At 40.2% G+C, this 27240-nt stretch overlaps 1 protein-coding gene across 12 annotated transcripts in view; it reads right to left on the bottom strand.

The window, feature by feature from the left end:
* ABLIM1 (actin binding LIM protein 1) overlaps positions 1–27240 on the bottom strand; it is a 187534-nt gene that overhangs the window by 97938 nt on the left and 62356 nt on the right. For all 12 annotated transcript variants that reach the window (XM_063405280.1, XM_063405278.1, XM_063405272.1 and 9 more), the window contains exon 2: positions 759–893. In XM_063405280.1, the coding sequence (XP_063261350.1) occupies positions 759–893 (135 nt within the window). The remainder of the gene's footprint in view (positions 1–758; positions 894–27240) is intronic.

Below are 27240 nucleotides of genomic sequence, written 5' to 3'. Positions count from 1 at the left end.
TATCCTGTGCTGAGCTGGCACTGGCTGTGGCAGACAGTGGTTGCACACAGACCAGGGTATTTCTCTTTATTCTCACCTTTCATCCCACGTTTTGTGGTTACTCAATTCAACCAACTCTGCATTGCTGCTCATTAAACAGAAAATCTGTGAAGGAGCCAAAGTTGCCTCTTGCTCCACACACCCATCTTCAAAGGCAATGAGTTCACAAGGCATAGTTTTACAATTATTTAACGCTTCATTAAACCACTGTTTTGTAAAAAAACACAGTGGATCTTTGTTGTGGTCACAGAGGGCCCAGTGGCATGAGCTGGAGTTGCCAAGAGCCCTTCAGGTCCTCTGTCTGTGGAATGGGCAGCACTATCCCCATTCCCAAGGCAGCTCCATGGCACAAAGCCTTAGAACACCTCTGCAGAAACTTTTTGGTGGGTTTTTTGAAAGCAGGTACTTTCAGCAGTCAATTGAGTACAAAGGACCTTAATTTTCATAACTATCCCTAATGGAAGACAGTTGTTGCCATCAAGAGTTAAAAAAAAATTTCCAGATCCTTGAAAAAGCATTTAGACCAAAAACTACAAAAAGAGAGGATTTTCTTAAGTATCACCCCCTTTCTTTACCCTTCCCACCTTCAGGGCTTCAGGTACTGAGGAAAGAGAGTATTTGTAATGACTTGATGGCAGGAAGCACAACCTGCCATGAGTGGTTCAAGGCACATTTGCACAAATGGAGTAATTTCTAACAGGTGAATATCAAGGTTTTACCTTTGCAGGTGAAGCATTTGATGTGGAAGTGTCTGGCTTGAACACGGAGCACTTCACCTTTACAAGGCTCCCCACACTTGTGGCAGTGGATGACAGGCTTTTCAGAGGGGTGGTGGGGCTCCTGAGGATGGGCCACTGTAAAGCAAACAAACAAAAAATATTTCAACCCAAACAAAAGGAATATTTTCTCCTATACAAAACTCTGTGTTCTCGGACACTTTGCATCACATTACAAATGTATTTGGTCACGTTTTATGCTCATCTAAAAAGTTAGCACCGTTTTATTTGAATATAGTCTTTTTATAAACCAGTAGTTTAAGACATTCACATCAACTACAACTTCTTTCCATTGAGGCTGCTACAGAAAGCTGTGGAAAAATTCCCTCCCCAGTGTCAGTGCCACAAAGTGTTTCAGAATGCCTACCATTTTCTTTCCAAGAACACAAGTGTGTGCAAACCATTGGATGAGCACACAAGGAAGCAAAAACTAAGCTAATTTAATCCAAGAAAGAATGTAATCCAAGAAAGAATGTTATTCAAGAAAAAAGGATTGAAGGAAAGCAATTCCAAATCAAGTTCTGGGAAACCAGATGAACCAGATTGTCTGTATGCAAATGACTACACTAAAAATAAACTACAAACATCTCTTTTTTTGCTACAGCAGATACCTAATGAAGGCAAAACACTCCTGAAGAGGAAAGAAGCCGATATTATTTGTCTGTACTGCCATCAATTCTAGCAGAAATTACTCTACATGCAAATTAGAGATACTATGAGTAGGCAGAAACTACCCACGTTTTTTGCAATATTGTCAGGCAGACACAATTCCAGGTAGTGGAAATCAGTTACCCAACCACCCATAGCAGAGCTTGGATAAGAACAGGAAAAGTTTGTGGATTTCACTGCCACAATAAAAGTTTAATTGCTCCACATTTGGCTTCTGTAAAACATGTTTAACTTTCTCTTCAGATGTGGCAGCTTGAGGCCCTAACAGAAGTGCACGGGTGTAAGCTGGAGCAAGATTTAATCTCAACTGAACTGTTTGAAGTGGAAAGTATTACCCAGAATGTTCCCAAACAAACCTATGTTCCTTCAATTCTCCCTCCCACATCCCATTCTAGCAGTAGAAAGCTTTCCTCCTTTTAATATTGTTCTCAAACTAGTTGTGCTCATCAGAACATTTCAGAGAAAATATACCTCTACCCATGCCTCTGTCTTTTTACCATCCCTGTCCTACTTTTCCCGGCCTGCAAAGGACTGAGTGCTGATACATCACTCTCACTGTCACTGGGAAACATCTTCATTATTTTATCTCTGAGTTTTCTCGAGATCTTTTCCTTTCCTGATCAGTTCCTGACATCACCCCAGCCAGGACTCTGCTGTTTTTCAGGTTACTGCTTATGCAGCAATACAACAGACACCTTGTTCTGTTCATATTTACTGCACCAGATTCATCTCCTTCTTCAATGGATTTCTAGGGGCAAAGCCCCATTGTTTCATGAAGTCTTTTTATATTATTCTCCTTTATAAGTGCCTCACTGAAAAAATGGTTCTATCATTTTGCATTACATAAATACAAATTAGGAGAGCAACAGCATCAAGAATAGAGAATAACAAATATTCTAAGCAATTTCTGTTATACACATCCAGCCAAACTAATAGGGTAACTGTTATTCTCTTCCTATCACCACTCTCATCTCCCACCCCAAACTTCAAAGAAAATGGCCAAATTCCTCTACTCAAGCTCGAAGTATTTAATACCTCCTTCTTTGGTAGCCTCACTTACACTATTTCCCCTGAGCATTTATTCAGTGAACAAAATTCAGCTGGTAATGCCAACCAGTATTTCAATTAGCAGCTCCAGTGAAATAAAAGCTCACTGAATGCCTTACCTTGAGTGAACCTCATCTAATAATCTGCAGTGCAATATTGTTTCTGGAGTTGAGGTTATTATTCTTACAAACAAAACTATTCACTGGCAACTGGAAAAACAGAAAGAAAGAAGGAAAGAAAGAAGGAAATGAAGAAAGGATAAAAAACAAAGATAGAGAAGATTGCTAACAAATTAAATTATTATAAGCAAAATTCCCTCTAAGATCCAGACAGCCTGCTATGGGCCTGATGCAAGCTGAAGTTCACAGTGTGGATTTTAAAGTTGCTCACAAGAGGAAATGGATAAAGAATTTGAGAAAATGCTCCCTAAGATTTATACAGCGCAATGTGAAATCTGTACCTGCAACATTCTGTTTATTCCAGCTCGCATGTGTAGGACACCCTGACATTCTGCACACCAGGTTCCAGACCTTCAGATATTGATCTGAAACACAAGCCTCTGCTCTTTACAGGAGAGTAAATAACTGTTTCCAAGGCTGGTCCAATGATGCAGCTTCTCTCCAGTTCTGCCTTTAAAGCCATTTAAATGAATACAAATACTGTTAGTTGCTATTTCCAGGCTGATCTCTTAAGTGAAGCTAATTATGGTGCTTGTCTTACTGGCCTCCATTTGGCATTGTAGGTCAAAACGGAGTAATTGACTTTCACCCTCCTGTAAGGAATTGCTTGTAAGCTTTTTTCCTTTGGATATATGCAATACACACAAGGCTTTTCAGTGGCACAGGTGACCTTTCATAGTTACCATGAGGACAGAACAAGGAATTAAAGAAAAGGAAAGAGAAATACCTTTACAAGCAGCTTATTGAAATGTTTCTGACTGAAGTCCAGACAGCTCACTGGACCTGTCAGTTTTAAGCTGCTCTGGGTCTGAAAAGGTCTGAGTCAGGAGCTGGGTTCATCTCCTTGCAGGGATTTCACACCTTGAGGGAGTCCATATTTCAGGCTCTGCCTGCACCAACCCTCCCCACATCAACTCCAGGATATCTTCTCAGGCATCACAGACTGCACACGATGTAATAAGGCAACTCTAGATCATGTCTAAGACAATTACAACAGACTCCAGACAGCACAATCAGTGACATTAATTTAGAATCTGGATAACCCAGATTCCAACCCCTGCTCAACAAGAGATATCTGGGCTCTGAGCTCTTTGGCTCCCCTAACCCTAAAGGAATAAAGCCATATGGTTAAATTCAGCTGAGTCACTGAGCCTGGGCCCAGCCTAAAATTTATTATCTGAATGTTTTCGTTTCTCTGTGTCTTCAGTGTCTGGGACTGTAAACCAGGCACAACAGCACTGTTAACCTCAGCCTGCTGTGAGAATAAATCCCATGACAAGGTTCCCAGGGACTGGGGTGGGAACAGTCACACTAAGACAGTCAGTCCTGTTTTTGATTCAGGACCAGGGCTCACAATTGTCTTCACACCACAAAGTGTCCAGGCACAGCACAGGTGTGTAACACAAACACAGGTTAAATATCTGCCAGTTCCAGTCCAAGCATGTGTACTGACACCTGGCTCCACACAGGGCCTGTCACATCCCAGCTCAGCCCAACCAGCATGACAAGGTGCAGGGGTGCTTCTGTATAAGACTTTTTTTTCTTTTCTTTTCTTTTCTTTTCTTTTCTTTTCTTTTCTTTTCTTTTCTTTTCTTTTCTTTTCTTTTCTTTTCTTTTCTTTTCTTTTCTTTTCTTTTCTTTTCTTTTCTTTTCTTTTCTTTTCTTTTCTTTTCTTTTTCCCTTTTTTTTTTTTTTTTTTCTTTTTTTTTTTAATTCATGAATAAAATCTCTGGTCAGAGACATACAAACAAGAAAAGCTTGGTTGAGCCTTCTACTCCTGCTTTCAAGACCAGCTTAAATGAATAATCAATGAATAATTAATGCTTTATTAAACTCATTTAGGTTTCAAATAAGACAAGTCAATGTCTCATTAAATATCCAATTTACCCAGAGTAACAAATACACTGACTGGGAAAACTGGGAAGTCTGGATTACATAATTTAAGTCAGGGAGAAATAAAATTAATAGAAAAAAATCAATAGCACCTTCATCTATGAGGAAAACAGTCTCTGTCACTGGAGTGTTGCTTTGTGCTGACATTATTTTTGTCATTCCTTATGTTTCCTTGTGAATCAAGAAACATTGATTTCATTACTTTTTGCAACTGCACTATATGGATGTAAATTCAAAGCAACTCTAACAGCTTGAGAGTACTTGTTATTGCATTTTATCTAAACATCTCAAAATAATCCCAGACCTGCAAAGAAATAATTAAAAACTTAGGGAGATAGAAAAGACCACAACCCAATGTTCATATGAGAAACCAAAGGCATTTTCTGAGCAAAATTAAAGACTTAATTCACTGTGCAAAGTTGAAAACTGTTCTGTTGAGGTGTTTTCTGTGGAGCAGATCATTGTCTGAGGGTTTAAAAACAATTCTTTTTTGTTGCATCAGCTAGAAATTAGACCTCAGTATTCGTAACAAACCTTTCTGAAATGGAAATTACATCAACTACCTGAAGAGTTTGCAGTTGAATAAAGAAATAAAGAAAGCAATGAAAGTAAATACTGCAGCTTTCTTTGTTGATGATTCTCTCCCTGAACATGGAACTGTTAGGAAATCAAAGGCTCAGGCTAAGGGATTCTTAGCTGCAGATTCTTGTTGGCAAGACTCCATGTATCTGCTGCAAGCCAAGAAGTACTTTGGCTTTCAGCTGGAAGTCAGAAAAGCTTCTGGGAAACACCTGGCTACGGGAACACTGCAAGGTGGAGTCACAACAAAATATTTTTAGTTCAGTTCTACTCAAAACTGCAGTAAAAAAAAAGAGATTCCGCTAAATTTAAAGAAGGTGATATGGGCTACTGCTCTTCTAAAAGTGAATTTTTATCATTTTTCCATTTGTATTGATACATTCACAAATAAACCTGAAACTATGCTCAGTCAACTCTACCCCTGTTGTGTAACTTCAAGCTGTATGGCAGGATTCAGAATCTCTGTGACTTGTAGCTCCACAGTCTCTGGGCCCTGGTGCTCAGCACAGAGAACAGGCTGTGCACACTGCAGCACAGACAAAGGCATCCTCAGAATGTCACAGCTTTGCCCTTTATATCTTAAGGGTGGCCTGACACAGGCAGCACACTCTCTGAAATGCTGATTTTCAGCTGCTGCGTTTTCTTGGCTGAAGACTGAACTATTAAGGAGGAAAAATAAAGCACAGATGTAACAGTGTGAAACTACTCCAAATTTTCTGCTAGCCTGTTTTAAAATTTCTTCACTCCTTTCTGCTTTCAGGAATAAAAGTAAAGCACTGTGCTTGAGATTGCCACAGCAATAAATGCAACCAAAGCTTTCTACAGACAACCTTCTCTCTGCCCTCCTTCTCTGTATTACCTGATATGGCCTTGGAGGCTACAATTTCTTAAACTAATTTAAGGATTTGCAGTTCAAAACTTGAAGGTTTAAAAATAAAATTCCTTGATTGTTTGATGCTGCCAAGCAGCTCCACTGTTAATGCAGCTGGGTAGTTCCTTGCTCAGGACAGGACAGAGGGAGGCAGGTGGGCACTGTGCATAAGCTGGGGAAAAATATGTTCTGAGCTAAAAGATGCTGGAGAGACACCAGAGAATCAAGTTCAAGAATGGAATCTGCCTTATCACTTCTTCTGCATGCTCTATTGCAAAGAGAGGAGAAGTAATTTTCCCCCATCCTTTGTGTTTCTTTCAGAGATAACTGTCTGTAACCCCTGTCTGTCTATAGCCCATACAGTCTCCAAGGAGTTCTTTTGTAAAAGCCCAGCACGGTGGAGGCTCGAGGAGGTACTCAAATACCCATTTAAAAGAAGGGGTGAAAAATGCAGTGTCATTTTGCTTATCTGCAGACTCAGTTCTTGAATCTCAAATCTGTAAGAATCCTATCAGGTAAGGTGACCAAGCAGTGTCAGAGACGGAAATCAAACCTCCCAGCTGCCAGGGACTGATAAAGATATTACTGCAGTCATTAGCCACAGGTATCTGACAGGAATCTTCAGGAATTCCAGGAAATCCTGGAAGGAGGCACTCCCATGAAGAGATACTGGTGAGCTGCTTGCCTACACAAGTATGAGAAAGCCTAAGGGAAAATCCTAGACTGTAGCTAGCTCATACTACTGCCTTTCAAATCAGATCTGAAGAATCATTATAAAGCTCTGTATTCCTGCAAATTTATCTGTATCACTCCTACAGTGTGCCAATTTGTCTCAAAACTATTTGTGCTGTCTATAGATATCCAGAGTAGCTATTTTTAAAACAAGGCAGGGGAAAAAAAATCTTAAACTTGGTAGCTTTTTGCCACAGTTTTGAAATGTTTTCTCACATTTTCCATAAAGTATTATCATTTGCCCCCCACAATTCGTCTGCTGCTGAAAACAGCAGATGCCAACAGGGCCATGGCAGTGAATCAGCTCTTTCTGCAGAAGTCAGTGCCCTGATCATGGTGAGGTGTGGCACTCACACCCACATGAGAGTGAGCACAAGGGGCTGACCAGTGCACCCAGTGGCACAAGGCTCCAGACACCCCCAACACCCCATTTTACCTCACACTCCTTTTTTGGGGGTGTTGGTGGGGTGGAAGATACAGCTCAGCAAGTAGGGCAGCACAGGGAAGAAGGATTAGGACAGAAAGTCATGTAAAGAGGGACAGCACAGTCCAAGTCTGCTCTGGTTTAGATCCAGAAAGAATTACTGCCAATCCCCCAGTCCTCTGTCTCTGGTCTGACTCTCTGCTTGTTTAACAAAGAGGAGACCTAAGAAAAACTGGCACTTTTCTTACATGTCCTATTCCCTTCTGATCACAACCAGTGCTTCTCAGTGTCAGTTCTTCAGCTACAATAAAATACACCAGTGCTATCTGTCCTCAAAACAGCATCTCATGGCCAGATGTGGGGCTGACTACAGGACAGTAATGAACAGACTGGTATCCATTCCCTCCACCCATCCTCCACATCTCTCACCAGCTTCTGCAGCAACTAAAAGATTTTCAAAAAATTCTACACAGAAGACATGGCACATATCCAGTCTAGAAATCAGGTGCGTTGCTTCCTCAAAAACGGATTTTTTAAAAGGAAAAATAGCTTATAAAGACACAAGTTTAACTAGATAAATTAGAATGATAAGTTAGGGTAGCTCCTAAAAAAAAAAAAAAGAAAAATTGAGAAAATGTTGTAAGCAAGGATATCAAACTTATTGTGTGAAAATAGGATGTGAAGATTGCAATACCAGAAAGCTAATTTTAAAAATAGGAGATGAAACATACATTATTTTTGAGTAAGGAAATCAGTATTTAAATACCTTCCTATTTTGAGGTATACATAATCCATGGATAGAGCTAATGCAACTAAAAGAATGAAATACAAAGATTTAGAGATATGTGCCAGGCAATAACCCCAAATTTTAACAATTGTAACTTGAAATCAGTGAGAGACAACTCTTATGTTATTTACAAATAAAAATAAAAAGCTTTGTGCCACACAGACAAATATGTGGCATGCCACACAGACAAAAAAGGCGAGCAAATAATGACCTTTAAAAATACAGCACAGAAAAACAAATCACATTAGTTTCAAAGTTGCAGAACACAAGTACAAAGATGCTTATTTTCTCTGTATTTTTCCTGCTGTTTTCTATCCTCCTCCCATGCCTCTTCTGCTGGCTCAAGCTTTGATACTGCAATTAATTCCCCACAGAACAGCATATAAGATCAAGGCCTAAGGCCTCAGCCCTATAAAGATTTATGCATATGAATGGTTCAATATTAAGTGAAATATTTAACACCAGCACCTGCTTGATCCTATCTGAAAAAAGATCACCTTCTACAACATACACAAAATAAAACAATGTAACTGTGATGGTTAAAAGAAATGTTTGGTGGATCCAGTTTTCCAAGCCTTTGATAGTGATTGAGAGATACAGAAAATTTGGTTGTGTTTATGTAGGGATTATCTCCTTATCTGGGGATTTCCCCACAGATTCTGACAGTCCACAGCTTTAGTGTACAATTTTCACTGTTTCTCAGTGACAAAGCGTGGATGTGACTGGGCGGGCCCTTGTGGCTGAACAGGAACCTTGGGATGTCCCACTCGTGCTTTGGAGCCACCAGGAGCCTGAGGGCTTTCTGCACTTGTCAGATAGAAACACACCTCAGTGCTAGCTCAGCTCTGCAGCCCAGTGAAACTGCAGCAGCTCTCCTGGTGCTCTTCTCCACACAGAGGCATCAGAGCCTGTTTAGAAGAGTTTGTCAGTCTCTAAAACAGCAGCAAGGAGGAGCTTCTGCATGTCTGTCCACACATGTTTGCCTTGAATCACTTGGCAGGTGAATAAAAGCACATTCTAGAGCATCATCTATACTTAGCAGGAACAAAAGGACTTGACAAAATTATTACATTTATATTTGCTTAAGAAAAAATATAATCCTTTCAAAGAAGAGTCAACAACAGCTTCTTAACTGAGTATGGTCAGGAGTTGTTTTAAGCTCTAACAGAAAAAGCAATGGGAAGTTTTAAAACTACTTCCAGTAATGAAAAGTCACTAATCTTGCAATGAAGTATGCAGCAAACTAAGACATGCTGAGAAACAGATGATGATCAAACAAATGTTGACTAAGCCAAGCCAGTCTTTGAATCAAAACCTGCATTCCTGCATTACTCACCATGATTGTTAACAGATGGATTGCTGATTAGTGGTTAGCAAGCCAAAGGGGAGAAGCACAAAGTGAATTTATTCTGCCATGTTTCTACATTAGTACAGAGTAGTTTTTCACAAGACAGATCACCATGAAAATTGGGTAATAAAGAGACAGTGAATCCAGACTCTCTAATTTGATGTTTTGGGAATGCCCTTCTTGATCTTCATCACATCCACAGAGGTTCTCTGCACTTGGTTTCACAACCAGCTTACTGAGGGACAGTATTTCAAGATAATCAACTCACCCTTCGAAACTCCTTGCTGAAGGGCTGGAAGATCATGCTAAACACTTGCTTCTCACACCCAACATCTGCAAGTCTCTGACATGTAGTCACTGTTATAAGCCTCGTAAGTGGCAAAAAAAATTGAGTTATGCCTTCAACACATCTGATATACACAAGAGGATCATTCACTATTTCAAAAGAGTGATTTTCTTCTAACACAGGACAGAAGTAATTAGAAATTCAAGAGCTGCTCAGCATAATCTGAGCAACCATCTCATACACATCACTTGATGTCTCTATCTTAAAAAAAAAAAAAAATCACAGAATAGTCTGAGGTGGAAAGGACCCACAAGGATCATCAAGTCCAGTATCTAAACCTTACTCACAACAATGAATAAACAGAAGTGTCAAATTATTCAGTGCAAATCCTTAAGGATCCTCAAGGCTACATGAAAGCAAATTGCTGAAGTTAGCAGAAAAAACAGTTGCTTTTTCCAGACAGCATGGAAATTCTGCCTTACTGATGAGTGGTGGTTACCCATAATAGCACTCAAATGTCTATCAGGCCTCTCAGCTACCCAAACAGCATCCCACGTGGGGATTCTGGCAACAAACTCATCACAGTTCCCCTATGCATCGTTTTTAGAGGCTGCATGAGTATTCCATGTGGTAAAATGAATTAAATTTCCTTCTGAAGTAAGACAATATAAAAATGCTGATTTTAATAATCAGCTCTCCCACTGTTCACCCTGAGATTATCTGAGGATGAGCACTGACCTGCATAAGCTTTCAAAACAGAATCTGTAGTAAAGTCTACTCTCTGGTACCAACAGGAATCTCCCCAAGGGTTTTTTCACGACTCTCACAGAGACCTGTCCTCAGCCAACCCCTTTAAACCAGAAGCTCTGTGCCCCGTACTTAGAAACCCTCCTTCAATCAAGGATCTTGTAAATGCCCATCATTCAGTGCCCCCCTCACTTCTGGCATTTCTAAGGATTGAGCTACATAGCCTCAAACTAAAACTAGACAGCCACATTCATGAACAGCATGAGTCTTCACAGGGTTCCTGATGCCCAGGATGGTTTGCCATGTCCAGAGCTGATAAACCAGACACGTCAGAGGCCCTGTCCTGTGCTTAATTGCCCGTGTTGGCACCCAGACCCTAAAATTATTGCAGCATAGAAGTCAGTTTCTGAGGTATATTATTTCAACAATCAATAACTGTGCTCCTAAAGGCCATCAAGTGTTAACATTATATGGCAAATGCACTATCACAGGGAAAGCACTGACAATATAGTGCTCCTGAACACAGCCTGTTCCTCTGGCTACCTTCACTGCTGGATAGCAAGTTATCACCCTTAAGTCCCTCAAATTCTGTTTTGAGATGCCTTTGGAGAAAATACAAATGCAACTGCTTCTTTGAACAAACAAGTAATTCATTGACTCAATCCAGCAGTAATAAAAAATAACACTCAGTCTTCTGCAAGGCTACATTTCTATTTGGATCACTTCTTTAATTTGATATAATTTTAAGACACTGCTTCTGAAGCAGATCTTGAACTAAAACAAAGTTCCACAATACTGCCATGTCAATTATGCTGACATATGTGATGTTGAAGTGGTAGTAACAGCAGTGGGAACTGGGGAGTTACCCACCCTGTTGACAGTGTTTATAGAACCTTGCCTGTTATTCTCTTGAAGCAACAAGCAAAGAGCAAACAACATTTCACTTCTGAACAGCTGGTATTAACAACAGATCATGTACACAATTGATTGACACAAGGCTTCTATCATTTCTGGGTTTATATCACTTTATCATCAGAGCATATAAAATCCAGAATTATTTCTCACACTGTCTCTTACAACACAAAATGACCACCATTAATAAAATACATGATTTTTTTTTTCAAAAACATCACACAGTCTCTAAAAATTGGGTCCAACTTTGGGGCAATACTGAAGCACTTACTTAGCTTTAATTCCCAGTGATTCAATTAGACTCAACAAGACACTCTGCTGAACAGAACAGGCTTAAGACAGTGCCTAAGTGTTCTCCTTAGACAGATCCCTAGTGAGCCTGAAAGTTATCCAGGCTCAATGAAGGCCAGGATTAATCATTCTTTTGGGGATACTGACTGTCCTCCAGGTGGAAAACCAACTTTGTTATAAATAATCCTTTTTAAATTAGTTATGGATTGCCCTCAGGAAAAAAAAATCCTATTCTGTGGCTTCTCCTACCCAAAGGGCACAAGACATTTTGATAAGAGGAACTTAGTCTTTTCCCCTGGTATCCATTAATTTTTCTACAAAAATAATTGACTCTCCTACAGTAGCAGGCCAAATTACCCTCCTAACTTGTAAATTCTTTCCTACCAAGATTCCTATCTCCCATTTGGAAAAATATTTTTTGCCCTAGCTTAATGTATTTTTAAACAATTTTACTGTGTCAAGACTCTATCTATAGAAATGTTGCCTTTTGAATTATCATCCTTTGAATTATCATCCAAGGAAAGAAACCATATATTCAATTGTATTCACCATAACCAGCAGGGCTTTGGTAGTGATGGTGCTGCAGTGGTGACTTGTGTAGGAGGTGGGCAAGGATGGGATTGTGCTGGTCACTGTTGGGACATCCAGTTCAGAAAATGGCAAAAATGACAGAACCAGAGGAGCACAGAGAACCTCTGCAAAAACAGACACAGGAACAGGCAGTGAACATTGAAAGGACAAAAGGCCGGAGACACGAGAGAGAGACCAGAGCGTTTCACTGTGCACTGGCACAGATTGCCCAGAGAAGTTGTGGAGTCTCCCTCACTGGAGACATTCAGGAACCATCCAGGCACACTCCTGTGCCCTGTGCTCTGGAATGACCCTGCTTGAGCAGGAGGTTGGAGCAGATGAGCCCCTGTGGCCTCTCCCAGCCTGACCCACTCTGGATTCTGTGAGATACAGGAGACAATGCCAGGAAAAGACACCAAAGCATGGGGAGGAGAGAAACAAAAATGATCCTGAGGCAGGAGAAATGCTGAGGCAAAGCAGCTGCCCCAAGCATGGGCCAGGAGACTTGGGGGGAAGTACAACTCCAAAAGGACTGCGGCCACGAGAGGAACTCACGTGGAAATAACTGAGTAAGGAAAAAGGAGCTACACAATGGAAGGAGCAGCAATGGCCTGGTACCAGTGTCCTGCCCCACCCACACCTCACCAAAGGTACTGAGGATAATGAGTGACATGGACTGGAGACCAGCAAGGAAAAGGAGAACTGTCCAGAGAGAATGAGGTGTTGTTCTCTGAGCATGTGTTTGCTTGTTTTTATCTTCAGAATCAGCAATTGGAACTTTGTTAATTTTGAGAAAATGAAATTGATTGAACCTCCCTTTTTCAAAATTGGTGGTTTTTTGGCTCACACCACTCACTGTTTCAGTTGGAGGAAGAGTTGCCTCTACCACCACCTGAACCCATGAACTCTGTGGTCTCAAATTTGATGACTAAACCCTCTAAGCTCTCCCCTCCAGTGAGATCAATAGCAAAAGTTCTCCCTTTTCTCAGTATAAAATATCTGCAGTTGTATCTTCAGAGAGCTGGCTTCTACAGACAGCTGGGATGCAAAGAATGTATGGAATTCCACTACTAGGAAACATGGGAAGTGGTCAGGCATGGCAGCACTGCACACTGTGCTTGTCCAACTCTTTGGATATGAGTATTTGTACCCTCATGTGAACTAAGTGCTATTCAAAAAAAAGAATTAAAACCTCCAGTAAACATGCAGTGCCTGAGCTGGCATCTCCTTGGTTATTTTTGTTTCTCTCAGGATCAATGCTGCACGCCAGAACTGCAATTTGAAACTTAATATTAAAAATAAATTTAGAAAGAGAAAGTACAGAAAAGTAATACCATACATGTGCCAATAGAAACATGATTCCTTTATAACTGCATTGCCTTTTAAATGTAATAAGATGTTTATAACATAGCCCTGGATAGTCTTTATTTTTTTTTTGTACAAGAAGTAGTGAAATCCCAGCACTAAAACTGCCTTGTCACGGCTGTGAAGCAAGGTAAAAGAAACGCTGCTCCAAAGACCTCTAGTTCAAATAATCAAGGCAGACAAGAGGAATGTTCTTATCCTCATTTTACAGATTAACACAAGGAGAGATCAAATTACCTGCCCAAGGTCACCTTAAGAGCCTCTAACACAAAACCTTTCTATTGTTTAGTACTTTAACTACAAGTGTATTTTTTTTAAACATATACTACTATGCATATTTACAGAATGCCTTTTCTGTGGTTTGTACAAGGCAGCACATGCCCTTAATAAAAAAAAAAAAAAAAAAAGCCCCGAATGTCCAGCCCTAAAATTAAACTGCCAAGCAAAACCAAATTTGAAACTAAGTAAACTGAAGCAAAAAGAAAATTAACTCCCCAATCCTCCCCCTGCCAATGTGTGATTGCATAATCTTGTCATGTGCTCTAAAAGCAACAAACTTGGAGACTTTCCCAGGTCACCTGGGGTTAAAAAGTTCCAAAGTCATGAGTTCAAATCAAGACTATATTTCATCAATGACCATGACACTGAGGCAGTGTTAGGGCCCAAATCCCATTACTCAACATTTTCCTGATTAACACAGCGAATTAATGTTAGGACTGCAAATAACCAGAGCACTGGAGAGACAAAGTTCCCAAGAGGGAACACATTTAGGTTAGCAGACAGGTAACATTTGCATACTCCTCAAGGGAAGGCCCATCTAAAGCAGTTACATTACAACTACAAAGACTAAAAGATCCTTTGGGGGCTCGCAGCTCTTAGGATTGGCAAATGGAAGAGAAGGTTGAAGCATAAAACCAGTCCTCTCAGTCAAAACCTGAAGGAGTATTGCTGTCAGGCTTTATCAAAAGTATGAAGAAAAAACAACAGAGAACAAAATCTCTCAGCAAGATCGAACCAGACCATGGGCCAAATGATATTGGAGATATGGTTAGTATTTTGATGACCTGCAGCTTCTGTGTGGCTTCCTGGGAATGCCAGCACCAGTGAACACCTACAGAGAAGTTGTGAGAACATGGGAACGTGATCAAGCTCACTGCAAATAGGTACCCAGTAGGTGCCAGCACCTTCCCTTCAGCAGAATCAGTACATGAAGAACAGAAATCATTAAATCTCTGTGCCCCTTTCTTCAATCCAAAAAAATCTTCAACCCTTCATATTTTCTCCTTTTATCCTTCCAAGCATGCAGAAGCATGGCATGAACAGCTACTAATCCACTTTCATAGGTTTGCCCATGGATGATCCTGCCCAAGATCTCATCGGGTACAAAGCTGATTACCAATATGCTGTCACGGACTAGCACTTGAATGCCAGGGCTGCCATCTCATCAACTGCTCAAGAAATCAAGAATCAGGGCCAAATCCTCAGTTTATGTGAGCCAACGGGGGAAAAAAATGAAGCTACAACACTTGTAACACACAGAAACCTGGCTAGCAGCCTCCCAACCCACACATAGACCTCAACATAGAAACAGCAAGAATGCAGATTATTCAATATGGGCTTTAAATTGCTGGAGGGAATTAATAACCAGACACACATATGCACATGCAAACTTTCTATCTGTTAAAGGATAAGAAGAGAGAAAGTTGCCCTTGGGTGCAGCACAGTGATAATAATTTAGCTTAGTAACTAGATAATAAGGGCTCATAATTGGAAATAGATAAGTACACAGAGACATGAAAATGTGGTATCAGTCAGACACAATTTAGGAAGCGCCGTTTGGTGTCAGCAGAAAACACCCTGGCCTCAGGATTTTTTTTGTGTATGAACTAACCAGGCAGACACTGAAATCATTCTACAATATGAGCATAATGAAGCATGCTAATTTGCTAAAAACTGTTACCAACCGTTTTGCAATTCAGTGAATTGGAGTTGCATTTTTCTAGCTGAAACCAGCCCCTCCAGTGCCTACTTAACATGTCTAGGAAATGACACTGGACTGAACTGCATTTTCAGCCTGTTCAAAGCACAGTTCCAGCAGTGGCTGGAAGGGAGGGCACCAGCTGTATTGTACTGACTGCATTTTGCAAGATTCACTGTAGAGAGTGACATTTACAGCGATATATCCTGACCTTCTGACTAAAGCAGAGGAGGGAAAAAAGAAAAAACAACCAAAACAACCAAAAAAATAAATAAAGTAACCAAAAACCCCCACCAAAAAATAGGAAAAAAAATTAAGGCAGAAACAAAAGAGTTAAAAAATTGTTGGGGAAATGATTTGAAAGTAATGTATAAATAATGTATAAAATCAAAATATTTATCAGATAATATCCTTTCTCCCTCTGCAGCCATGAGATATGAAATATCAGTAATTGCACTCCAAAATTAAAGAGAGCATTTAGTTTAGTCCATTATCTCTGTGGACAGGAAAAAAATATTTATATCCAACATAAATATAAATAGCCATTTTTAATAATGCATTAAACTTGGTGGGAAGGGGGAAAGGAAGCAATTTAAACACAAGTCTTCTTCAGATTTTCAACCATTTATTGTCAACTTCTCCTGCTTTTCTATGAAGCTTTTTTCCTCCAATTTTTTCCTCCCCAAAAATGACAGGCTTGTTTTAATTTTTTTGCAGGTAAACGACAACTTTCATGGTGCAAAATGCTAAAACTGAATTTAGAGTATTCCTCAGGTACAACCCCACATAACACAGGGAATCCAACTAACTGAATATCAGCTGGGGGAGGGGACAGGAAAAAATAAAAGGACTAAACCTGAATGCTACATATATTTTATGTACACTTCAAGAAAACCAATAGCCCTGTCTTGAAATGCATCTTAAAAAACAAGCAACTGTTATGATAAACTGAATGACAATACACTTATTTTTCTGAAAACATGACTGATGTAGTTCATTCAAGTGATTCTGAAACCTGAACTTTCCAGGATTTGGGGTGAAATTCCTGTTTAAAGCATCCCTGGTATGGCTCACTGATAGGGATAGCAGGTCAATAGTTCATGACTGACATTATAAAAGTAACCCTGTAAATCTGAAATAAAGGTTCCCAAAGCTACTAAGTAGCCAATAAAATTTATGCTGGGTCACTGGCTTTGATCAACAAAAATTATCAATAGCCTGGACAATGGTTATCACTCCAGTCCTCCTGATATGTGTGACACTGTGGCAGGCATTTATGAGGCATTTGTCCTGCTCTCCTCAAGATAAGCATCTGTGAAGCTAATTGCACTCACTTTTTATTTACAACATTTTAAAAACTCTTAGTGTGGGTGTTCAAAGCTGCAAAACTGCTCACTCTTACTCAACTTTACTCCTTCTTATTTCTAGTTCTTCCCTGGTTTGAATTTCCCCCACGTTATTTTTTTACAGAATCCTGAAAAGCAGAGAACACAGACTGTCCTCTCAGAAGAGACTGACTGCATCTGTCTGGGATAATGCAATGCCTCCAAACCACATCCAGTGCACTCAAATACAGCTCAGAATGTATCTCACATCTTCAGAACACAACACATGACACAGACCAGTATTACTGCAAGGAAACACCCCACAACCATTTCTAAATTCTTTAAACTAGCAAATTCTTCTGTAGGAGGCTTAAAATGTTACTTACAGGTGACTGAAAGTGATATCTAATTTACTGCTGAAAAATTCAAGCATTTTGCAAAATCCCATTTCTCCATTACAATTTCAAATATACCATCCCAAGTCCAGATTTGAATATATCAATGTTTATCTTTAATTTTAAACTAGCTGCTGCAGTGGTCAAAGCTACTTGTACTGTAGCAAATATAGGTAAAGAACTGTCAACTTGGGTTAAATCACAGAAGAAAAAAACCCAAACAAACATGTACACACAGAAGGGACCCCACTGTGCTGAAACACTAAATTAGATGTGTTCCAGATCCTACCCTTATTAAAGCAGGTACAATGATAACCAATGCAATCCACTGCAGGGCTTCACACCCCATTTTAATAGAGAGGAAAACAACGACTGCCAATCTCAGCATGCTCATCTTAAATGTGAAGGTTTAAACCTCAGGTGACTGTGGCTGGCACATTAGGTTTCCAGTCTATCAATAAACGTAATTACCTTTTTCTTTCACCATGGCAAATAATGTTTCTTCGTAGTGGAAGCAGCAAGAATTAGCTGAAGTAATTTAAACACAATGTCTTTTCCAGCAGTATTTGGCTGAGGTGAATTTAAAAAAAAAAAAAAAAAAAAAAAGGGAAAGGAAAAGGGAAAGAAAAAGGAAAAAGGAAAAAAAGCAGCTTATTCCAGATAATAATCTCTCCTGGTCAGACTTCCCCAAGGTCTATCAGGTCCGATGGCTCATCAGGGTCTCTTTCCTTCGTGTTTCTCGTATCTTTCCCTCTGTGCTCCTTTCCTGTGGCTCCTGGCAGCTGATCCCTGCCCCTGCTGTGCCCCCTGTGCTCCGCTGGGAACAAATGCGGATTCCAGCGCCCCTCGCTCCAGCCCCTGCCACCACCTTGCGTTCCTCTGCCCTCGCACAGCCGAGCTGCCGCTGGCATTCCCTCCCCGGCTGCAAGGGAGATGCAGGGAGAGCAGGAGAGCTCTTCCAATGCACACATAAAGCTGAAGCGGTGTTCATGAGTTTCCTATTATTTTATTTACTCTAACTGAGCCAGGATCAAGAGGGGAAACAAAGATGAGCACAGGCAAGTGCTGAGGCAGGCTGCAGCACAGTGGCTTTTTAATGGTGAGCACTTTATCCACTCCTGGATTTAGCTTTAAAGCAATTACTATGCCACAAAACATGCTAATAAGTGGTCTCTCATTGCCTACTGACCATAAAACAGATTAGAGTAACATACAGCCTGTGCAAGATGGGAATACCTATCTATTCTCTATTTCAAACAATAATAAAAATGAGAACTGCCACTGCTCAGTGAGCACCTGGGTTCTGAAGCCAGGCAGTGCTATATGAATGTTTGATGTATTCTGAGATACCAAACAATTGTAAGCAAGAACTGCTCCTAAGTTATTCCTTTGCAGATGATAGCCACAGGCACTGATGGAACTGAGGAGACAGGAGTGCATTGAAGCAGCAGCACTGAGATGGGAATTGCACTCCCCAACACATTCCCAACAAGACAAAGCACCAGTGCAGAATCTGGGCATCAAACTGGCCTTCCAATTTAAGGTCTTCCAGGCACTACACTCTGCTAAGAAAGGACTGGTCAGTAAACTGATGCTGACAAACAAACAAACGAATGATTTAGAATATTGTCAAGTCTCATCATCATATAGCAGGGTTCTGCTTTCCATTAAAAGATGCAAGTGAGAGTCAGGGGAAAAAAAAGCTTTTTTTTTTTTACAAGTAAACTTTTATTTACATTTTTGAAGAAAAGACTGGAAATATGACTAATCAAAATCCTGAATATCCCTTAAAAGCCAGTTGTATTTTTAAATACATATATACTGTCAGCATCACTATTTTGGAGACCCCCTATCACTACTACTATTACTTAGTTCCTCATTTTAGCTAGCTACCAGTGGCTTCCCCAAAATAAATCTATGCCATTCATGCCTTTGCTTAGAGAGCAAATTTTATATTTGTGGTTTAAAGGCAGAGAAAATGGCAAATGGAAATGAACTAACTTGTCAAAGACAGAGGTGATGTCAGTAGCAGAGAACTGGGTCAAATATGTAAATACTCTGGGCTAAATTAGGGACAGATTCATTGAGCAAAAGCTTCAACTTGACCACAGCTCAGTGCAAAATGTGCTTTATGTTCCATGATAGAAGTGAAATTACATTCATACTGCACCCTACATTTACACTGCTCACACCTCCACAAGGGAATTCCTTCTCCATGTTACTCTACGTAGAGAGAGATATTAATGTAAAGAAACAAGCTGTAGGCATCAGGCAGACAGAGCAGCAGATGGCTGATACCTGCTGGAAAATAATTAGACCACACACAGTGTTAAAAATATTTGCAGTAAATAAATTTGAGATGTTTTGTATAAATGCCATTCAGAACAATGGAAATAAATTAAACAAGCCAGTCTGCCTCACCCAGGAGGTATCTCTTATTCAGTGACATTCTTTAATAAATAAATCACTAAGAGAGAGAGAGAGAAAAAAACCAAAAAAACCCCAGAGATACAAGCACATGCATGGAAAAAAAATTGTTGTTCTATTCTAACAAATCTAGGCTGGCTTTCTATTGTTAGCAGTCCAACGTGTAAGAGCAGCACAGCACAGGCAGTCTGACATTCCTGCTCCTATGACTCAGTGTGTTACTATGAATAGCATTTGAGCCTCAAGTGGGGAGCTGGGCTGAACCCCACCAACACCGAGGCATCAGCCATTATGTCACATTTCTGACACATCAGAGATGTCAGGTTGTAACTCAACCTGGCCGTGTTCTTTTTCAAGCTGTATTTTGTAAACAGTTAGGGGCCAGCCTCCTGAAAGGGGCACATCTGACCTTCATTCATAAATATTTGATTTGATGTGCAGAGCACAGCCTATGGACACACACCCGTGGATGCTGTTAACCCCTTCCTGGGATCCTCTCAAAAGGCTGGTGGTGAGGATCATTCATTTTTTCTGTTGCTGACACAGAAGCTGCTTGCTGGTATGTGGACTTTCTGTTCTCTGAGTACATTCCTCCATTTTTCACATGTGCTAGAGATTAGCACTGCTGCATCTCACATCGTTCAGCCATGAGAGCTTCAGTGGTAGACTACAGCAGCATGCACATAAAATGTAATTCAAAAATACAGGCTGCACTAAGTTATGCTGGAGACTTAGGAGTAAAATGTAATCTGCTCCAGCGTAAAGACCTATGAAGAGCAGTTAGTATTGTAAACAAAATCTCTTTACACCAGGATGGTTTTTGATTTTAATCTCATTGTACTAAGTCAAGGCTAAAATTTTTACCCTGCTGTACAACTCAGATAACCTAAACTAGAGATGAAAAAGGAATAGATAGCATTCTAGAGACAATCCCTTGGCACTTAGTGTTATCTAGGAGTACCTATTTTAAAGCAAAGCAAAATAGCTCTTTTTCTCTACCTTTTCACTGTACAAACTAAATAAAGTCTTCCCTGAACACAGTGTGGGTGGAAGAGTCACAGAGTGCACTACAGCTAAACAACATGTTCATGTTGCTGTTATTTTCTGGTGAAAAATATCTTGTGCATACAGCAAGAGGCATGAGAGTGATACTGAGATCAGTCCACAGGGGGAAAGAGTTAAACCAGTTTGTTTTGCTATTTCTTGTACCTTGATAATATTGAAAAAGTATGAGGAAGATACTAAGCAGTTTAGCTATGATTTAAGGTTATGTTATTCTCATTTTAAAAGATGGTGTTCGTATTTTTATCTTGCACTCATTCTTCACTGATGAGATCATGGCTTAGAAGTATCAACACACAGTTTTTGTACAATTTCTTCAAAACAGAACTGATATCTCTTGTTCATAAAGAAATGAGGGGAAAAGGCAGGTATAAAACAGAAAAAGAAAGGGGAGAAGTTGTTCCACTAAGAAATATCCAGGAAAATATCATATGTTTAATGTCCTTGTTTCCAGCAAAAAGTCTGGAACAAAGTTTTGACAAGAAAGGCTGCTCCAGGCTTCCACAGCTTAACCACTGTCCAACCTAGGTCAATTGATAGCCATCACTTCTATGAAGTCTCAATTAGAGCATTTTGCATAATGCTCCCTTCTCCAGGAAGGAAATGCTACTCTCCCATGACCTGCTCTAATTGTTATCCTGACTTACCCGTGCCTGCTCAGACAACACCAATAATGTCCATTTGGGATTTCCTGCTAAAGTCCCGTGACCCAGCAGTGGTCCCAGTGCCCGAAGGGGCAAGCCTACAGTTCCCAGTGTCAGGATTCTCAAAAGCTATATATTAAATATTTCCTGGCTTCTGTTTCTCCTGACCACACCCTCCTCCAGCAACTCACTGTGTGTCCCTCAGCCCCTGGGACAGCTGGCCCATTTTCCATTTTTTGGAAGCAGCTCGAGCAGCAGTGCTCCTGAAGGACTGCAGCAAAGAGCCAGGGAGTTTTTCAGATTCACTAGAATAGAATAGAATAGAATAGAATAGAATAGAATAGAATAGAATAGAATAGAATAGAATAGAATAGAATAGAATAGAATAGAATAGAATAGAATAGAATAGAATAGAATAGAATAGAATAGAATAGAATAAATATACTCCAAAAATATACAAGCCCACTAATGAGTAAATCTTCTGGCCGCGGGTATGTACAAACATTTATCTCTGAACATACATTTACGTTATTGATGTAACAACTGGCTTCCAAACAGCTTATGCTATTGCTAATCCTTAGAAAGGAAATCATGCTTTCTTCACACCTGTGTGACCTTTACAGTATGCACACATATTTGGCACTAAATTGGGATACAGTAATATGAGTACAGACAGTGTTTAAACTTTGTATTTTTTAAAAACTACCATATTAATCATCACTATTCACCTGCTACAAAACTGAATTTATTGAGCTAATTCATGAACACAACCAATACTGTCACTGATAAAAACATAATAACCTTCACTGACACTCACCACAGTTAATGCTGAAAATTGCAGGAAGGCAGGAATCCCCAACAGGAAAGCACACATACAAGTGTCATCCTTTACTCTGCATGCCTAAGGTTAAGGAGATTTGATATTGAAAATCCACTTCAGAATTGGATTAACTGTGCAGAATAAACCCCACAGCCTGTCTTGGGAGTTTTTGGCTCAGTGAAATCAGCAGGAATGCTGTAAAGACACTCTGGTCTAAAGAACTTCTCCCTGAGAGGTCCATGCAACACCAGGTTGAAGCAGCTTCCTGCCAATCTGGTAATTTGCAGAGTAAAGCAACAAGTTCTTTGTTTTTCAGTGCTGAGAAATGTGACAGTGTCTCCACTAAGCACTAACCTTTAGTGTGTGCCTCAACAATACAACATGCAGCAAAGCATTCCACAAGTCCATGGTGCCTGGAGATGAGGCAACCCACCATGTGGGCATTGGATACAAACCACCCTTAGATCAAGCTAGAGTCAAAAGACAAATTCCTCCTCTTCTGATTCCATACTAAACTATAAATAGGACTCTCAAAGGAGGCATCTAAATCTGTCCTGCAAATCTCTCCCAACAAGTATTTGTCAGTCCAGTGTCCTATCAAATGAACCACAGAGCACCTCATAGAAACCTAAGAGATGCTTTATACAATTTGGCTATGTAGTGTAATATTAATATATTCAAACAAGATTTTACAGCAAATAAATTTTTATCACCTTACTCCAGCTTCTGGAATTTTTCTGTTTGTGGCTGTGATTTTATCTGCTAGCTAGGGAGGTCACTTGTTTCAGCACAGAAAAGCTTTACATATTTAAACTTTTCTCTTAAATTATTTGCTGCCATTTCAATAGTAGGATCATCAAAAAAATATTAAGTATTATACAACAAATTGAGAGTAGGCATAACTGATTCCAACTTCTGCACCAACTGGAATTTCTAAAAGTTAACTATAAAAAGTTATAAAAGCTGTTTTGCTGCTGCTCCACAGGAAAGTCACATATTTTAATTCATTCCTCTTCTTAAAGAAGAGTTTGCCAACTTAAAAAATAAACAATATGGTATATTTTCCAAGTACTGATGTATACTGATAAGCTAATTCGGTTTGTGTTTTTGACATTTTACAGTTTAATGTTTATTTGTTTTACGTTGAAAACTGCACACACAGCTGCACCATCTAATTCACATGGTAACAAACTAGTGATGAGCATCCCCTGGAACCACATGTTTCTGCATCCCGCCATAAAGATTCATTCTTTAAAGGAAAGCAACCAAAAATAATCAAAAGCAGGATAATGCAAAAACTGTAATCCCAAGCATCCATTCTAACATTGTCTTCTTTCCCTCTCAGCTGCCCTGTGTCTGCATGACCTGGGTGAAAAACATTCCTGATTCCCTTTCCTCCTTTCTCCTCCCATGAACTATTTGACCACAGAGATCTACCAAGTATCTCAAACTAAGAGCCACTTTTAAGGTCACTGTATACAAAAATATACTTAGAGACACCCCACCTCTCAGGCATAAAGGAGAAGAAGAAGCCAACAGCCATTAGTATTCATCTTTTCCTCACCCACGCATGAGGGATGTATGGGATGAAGTGGATGAAGCAAGGCAAGCGGATACCAAGCCCCTCTCTCAGTCCTGTTCCACTCCCTCCATCTGCAACACCAAAGCTGCAGTGAGTGAGAACAGCCATTTCCTTTGCCTTTCTCTCTGTCAGAAATTTTCCCACTATTTCACCTTTTGGATAAGCAGACAAGCCCAAGGAACAGTTTTCAGATGAGAAGAAACAGCAATTTCTACCTCTCCTTTTCCCATCTCAGTGCCACCAGTGTTTTATCCAGTCAGTCTAGAACTTCTCCAGCTTGGAAGCAGCTTCCATGTCAGGTTTACCTGAATCCGTGCTGCCTGCAGGAGGCTGTGGTGGCTCTGAGCACCCCAGGCCACAGGAGGAGGGCACCCCGCTCTCGTGCCCGGTGCAGCTCTGGAGGGGAGCCCCTGCTGTCCTGCTGCAACCCTGCCCAGGAAGGGGACGGCATTCCTCCCCGGGTTTGACTGAAATACCAAGGTTATGCAACTGCAGATGACGGACACGAGAGAGGAAGTCTCCATCAGATACAGAACAAAGGCAGGACTCCCTGTAAACAACGCTGGGGGGAAGCAGCCAAAATGTGCCATTTCCAGCCAGAGCACGCGTTGGCATTATGGAGTTACAGAGCAGAAGAGATCTTTGCCTCAATTTCGCTGAACAATCTTCACACTATTGTTGTCTATTTATATACTACAGAGCAAACCACAATATTTTCATTATTTCTTTGAATTTATAGCTGATTCAGCTGGTCTTCCTTGCTAGCACCTACTAACAGTAGGAACTGCAATTTTGTTCTTGTTTATTGGATTACAGATAACAAACAATTTAGGAGAAGGAGCAGTGAACCCTACAGAGCGGAATTCAGTTGCTCTAAATGATGCTGCCTTAATGCAGATTAATGCTAAACCACTGATTTACTACTAAACCAATTAGCTTAGATTGATCCGAACACTGACAACCACTTGCCAGAATTCTGAAACAGGAAGCCAAGGGCTATAAAGCCATTAACTGTTCTAATATTTTAAGTAAATATATGTCAGTGAATAAATTTCAGTAGAGATATTGAAAATGGGCAAAGGATGAAGAACTGATCCTAACTCATTACTTCTTCATTTCACACTTTATTAAAAACGAAAAAATCAAGCTAACTCTTCATAATTTGAGAACTAAAGATTATTAAGAGCTAACACAGATAGAGTTTCAGCTGTATTTCTTACTTAACACAAAACTACTACTCAGTATTTTTCACAAGGATACTTCTCTGGGCTTCTCAGGACAATGCAGAACATATCTCCATTTGAGAATCCCTTACTCAGCTGAAGATTGTCTAAATCCCTCAATTATCACCACTCTTCTAGATTGAGCAAACATAATTCCATTAATCTTTTCTCATACATCTTTTTTCCTAATACAATTCCTCCGCCTTCCACTAATTTTCCTCACGATTTATCAGTATCTTTCAAAAATGAAATGTCCAAACCTAGAGACAGTATGCAGCAGAGTCCTCTTTAGTAACAGGAAGGGAGAAAAATTATCCAACTGCTGTATGAATCTCCTGCTAACACATCCCAGAAAAAGAATGGCAGCAGTATTATACAGTCAATCTATATTTACCCTACATTACACTTATATTAACTGTATATTGCAGTTAATCTATCTGATGGTAAGTATCATTATTCTACATGTGCTTTTCAGGATCAGTGTATATAAGTTCCCACTTCCTATCTGTGCAAGTCCACACTTTACACTTCTAGACACTGAAATTCCACTGCATGATTTCAAACCATACAGCTGATTTATCAGGACTATTCTGAATTATATTGTCCTGCAGAAGAGTGAAATAATGTTTCTAAACATTATTGGATTACCACAAAATTTAAAGGCATTCTCCCTATTCAGTCATTAAAAATATATATATAGGTACTGAGGCCAGAAGAGATTGCTCACTTGAAGGAATCAATTTGAAAAGCTATCAAAAAGAAGATTTACATTATCTGAAGGATGGGAGAAGTCTGATCAGCACCTGGTTTATGCTGCAGCTTGTATTTTATAACTGGGACTTTCATTTCAAATGTGCAAAGCCCATTCCTCTCAAGAACACTCTACCTCTGTGTCTTCCCTCACATCACCATGTTGATCTCTTGGACTCCTCCTCTCTGTAAACACACACACAGAAAAATCAGACCCTCTTTTCCCGAGAACTCCATTTCTCATAGAATAAAAGGAATAGACTATTTCAGTGGAAGGAACCTACAATTAATTATCTAATTCAGCTGCCTGACCAGCTCAGGGCTGACCAAGTTATTAAGGGCACTGTCCACGTCTCCAACACTGACTGATTTTGGGGATCAAACACTTCCCTAGGAAGGAGGTAACCATGCTTAAGTAAAGAAATTCTTCCTAATATCCAGTCTAAACCTTCCCTGGCACACCTTTGAAGCATTTCCACACATTCTGTTGAACCTCATACCAGCGGCCCCAGCCCATCCATCCAGCCTGTGCAGATCCCTCTGCAGAGCCTTCCTGCCCTCCAGCAGATCACACTCCCACCCAACTCGGTGTTGTCAGTGAACTGATTGAGAGTGCACTCACTCCTCTCACCTAGATCATCAGTAAAGTTATCAAAAAGGACTGGGCCAGTACTGAGCCCTTGGGAACACCACTGGTGAGCAGCCTCCAACTGGACTCGAGCCCATTCTCCACTGCTGGTTAGTCTCAGCCACCCAGCCAGTTCTTTTACATAGTGAAGATTAAAAGGAATATTAGTGTTTCCTAAATTTTGTTCCACCAGTCCAATTTACTTCCTGTCTCATCACCAGACTGTTTTCATGCTCCCTACATTTCCCCCATGCCTTTTTCATGCTCTTAGCTTACTTCTGCCTTCCTTTACATCCAGCTGGTGCACCAGAAGCAGCCATTCTTACAAGTGATGCTTTAAATACACGTGGTTACATAAAGAGGTCCTAACCTGACACAAGAGGTCGGTTAGGTAATGTGGTGTGTGTCTCCTCTCCCTCAGGTGTGCACTGGCACAGCCAGAGCAACCACCTTGCAAGGTGACACAAGGTGTCATTGATACAAGTGACAGGTGACAGTATCTTACATGAGAAGCAAGAACACACAGTTCCAAGAGCATTTGCTCTTCAAAATTCCAGTGGTCTTTTGCAATCAACTTTCAAGTTTTGCTAATCCTCAAAATGGGACATTTTCTCACAGCTTCCTTTGTATCAGGGTCTGGCCTCAGAGAATCAAAGCCGTGTGCTGGACCAGGCCTTCTGGGGCAAGACAGATTTTGTTGCAGAAAACCAGGTGGCTCATAATTCCTTGGCCAAATGAACTCAAGAGAAATGCAGAATGAAGGTCATTTCAGGGATTCAAAGCTACTTTTGAACTCCTTTTTTTCACCTTTTCTTCAGCTTTTAAAGTGCTTTTAACTGTCAGTATGAGGCCACCATTTAACTTTGTGAGACAAGTTTAACCTCCCACATT

The sequence above is a fragment of the Prinia subflava genome, chromosome 9, assembly GCF_021018805.1.
Source record: "Prinia subflava isolate CZ2003 ecotype Zambia chromosome 9, Cam_Psub_1.2, whole genome shotgun sequence".
Classification (NCBI taxonomy): Eukaryota; Metazoa; Chordata; class Aves; order Passeriformes; family Cisticolidae; genus Prinia; species Prinia subflava.
This window is presented reverse-complemented; position numbering and strand designations above follow the sequence as displayed.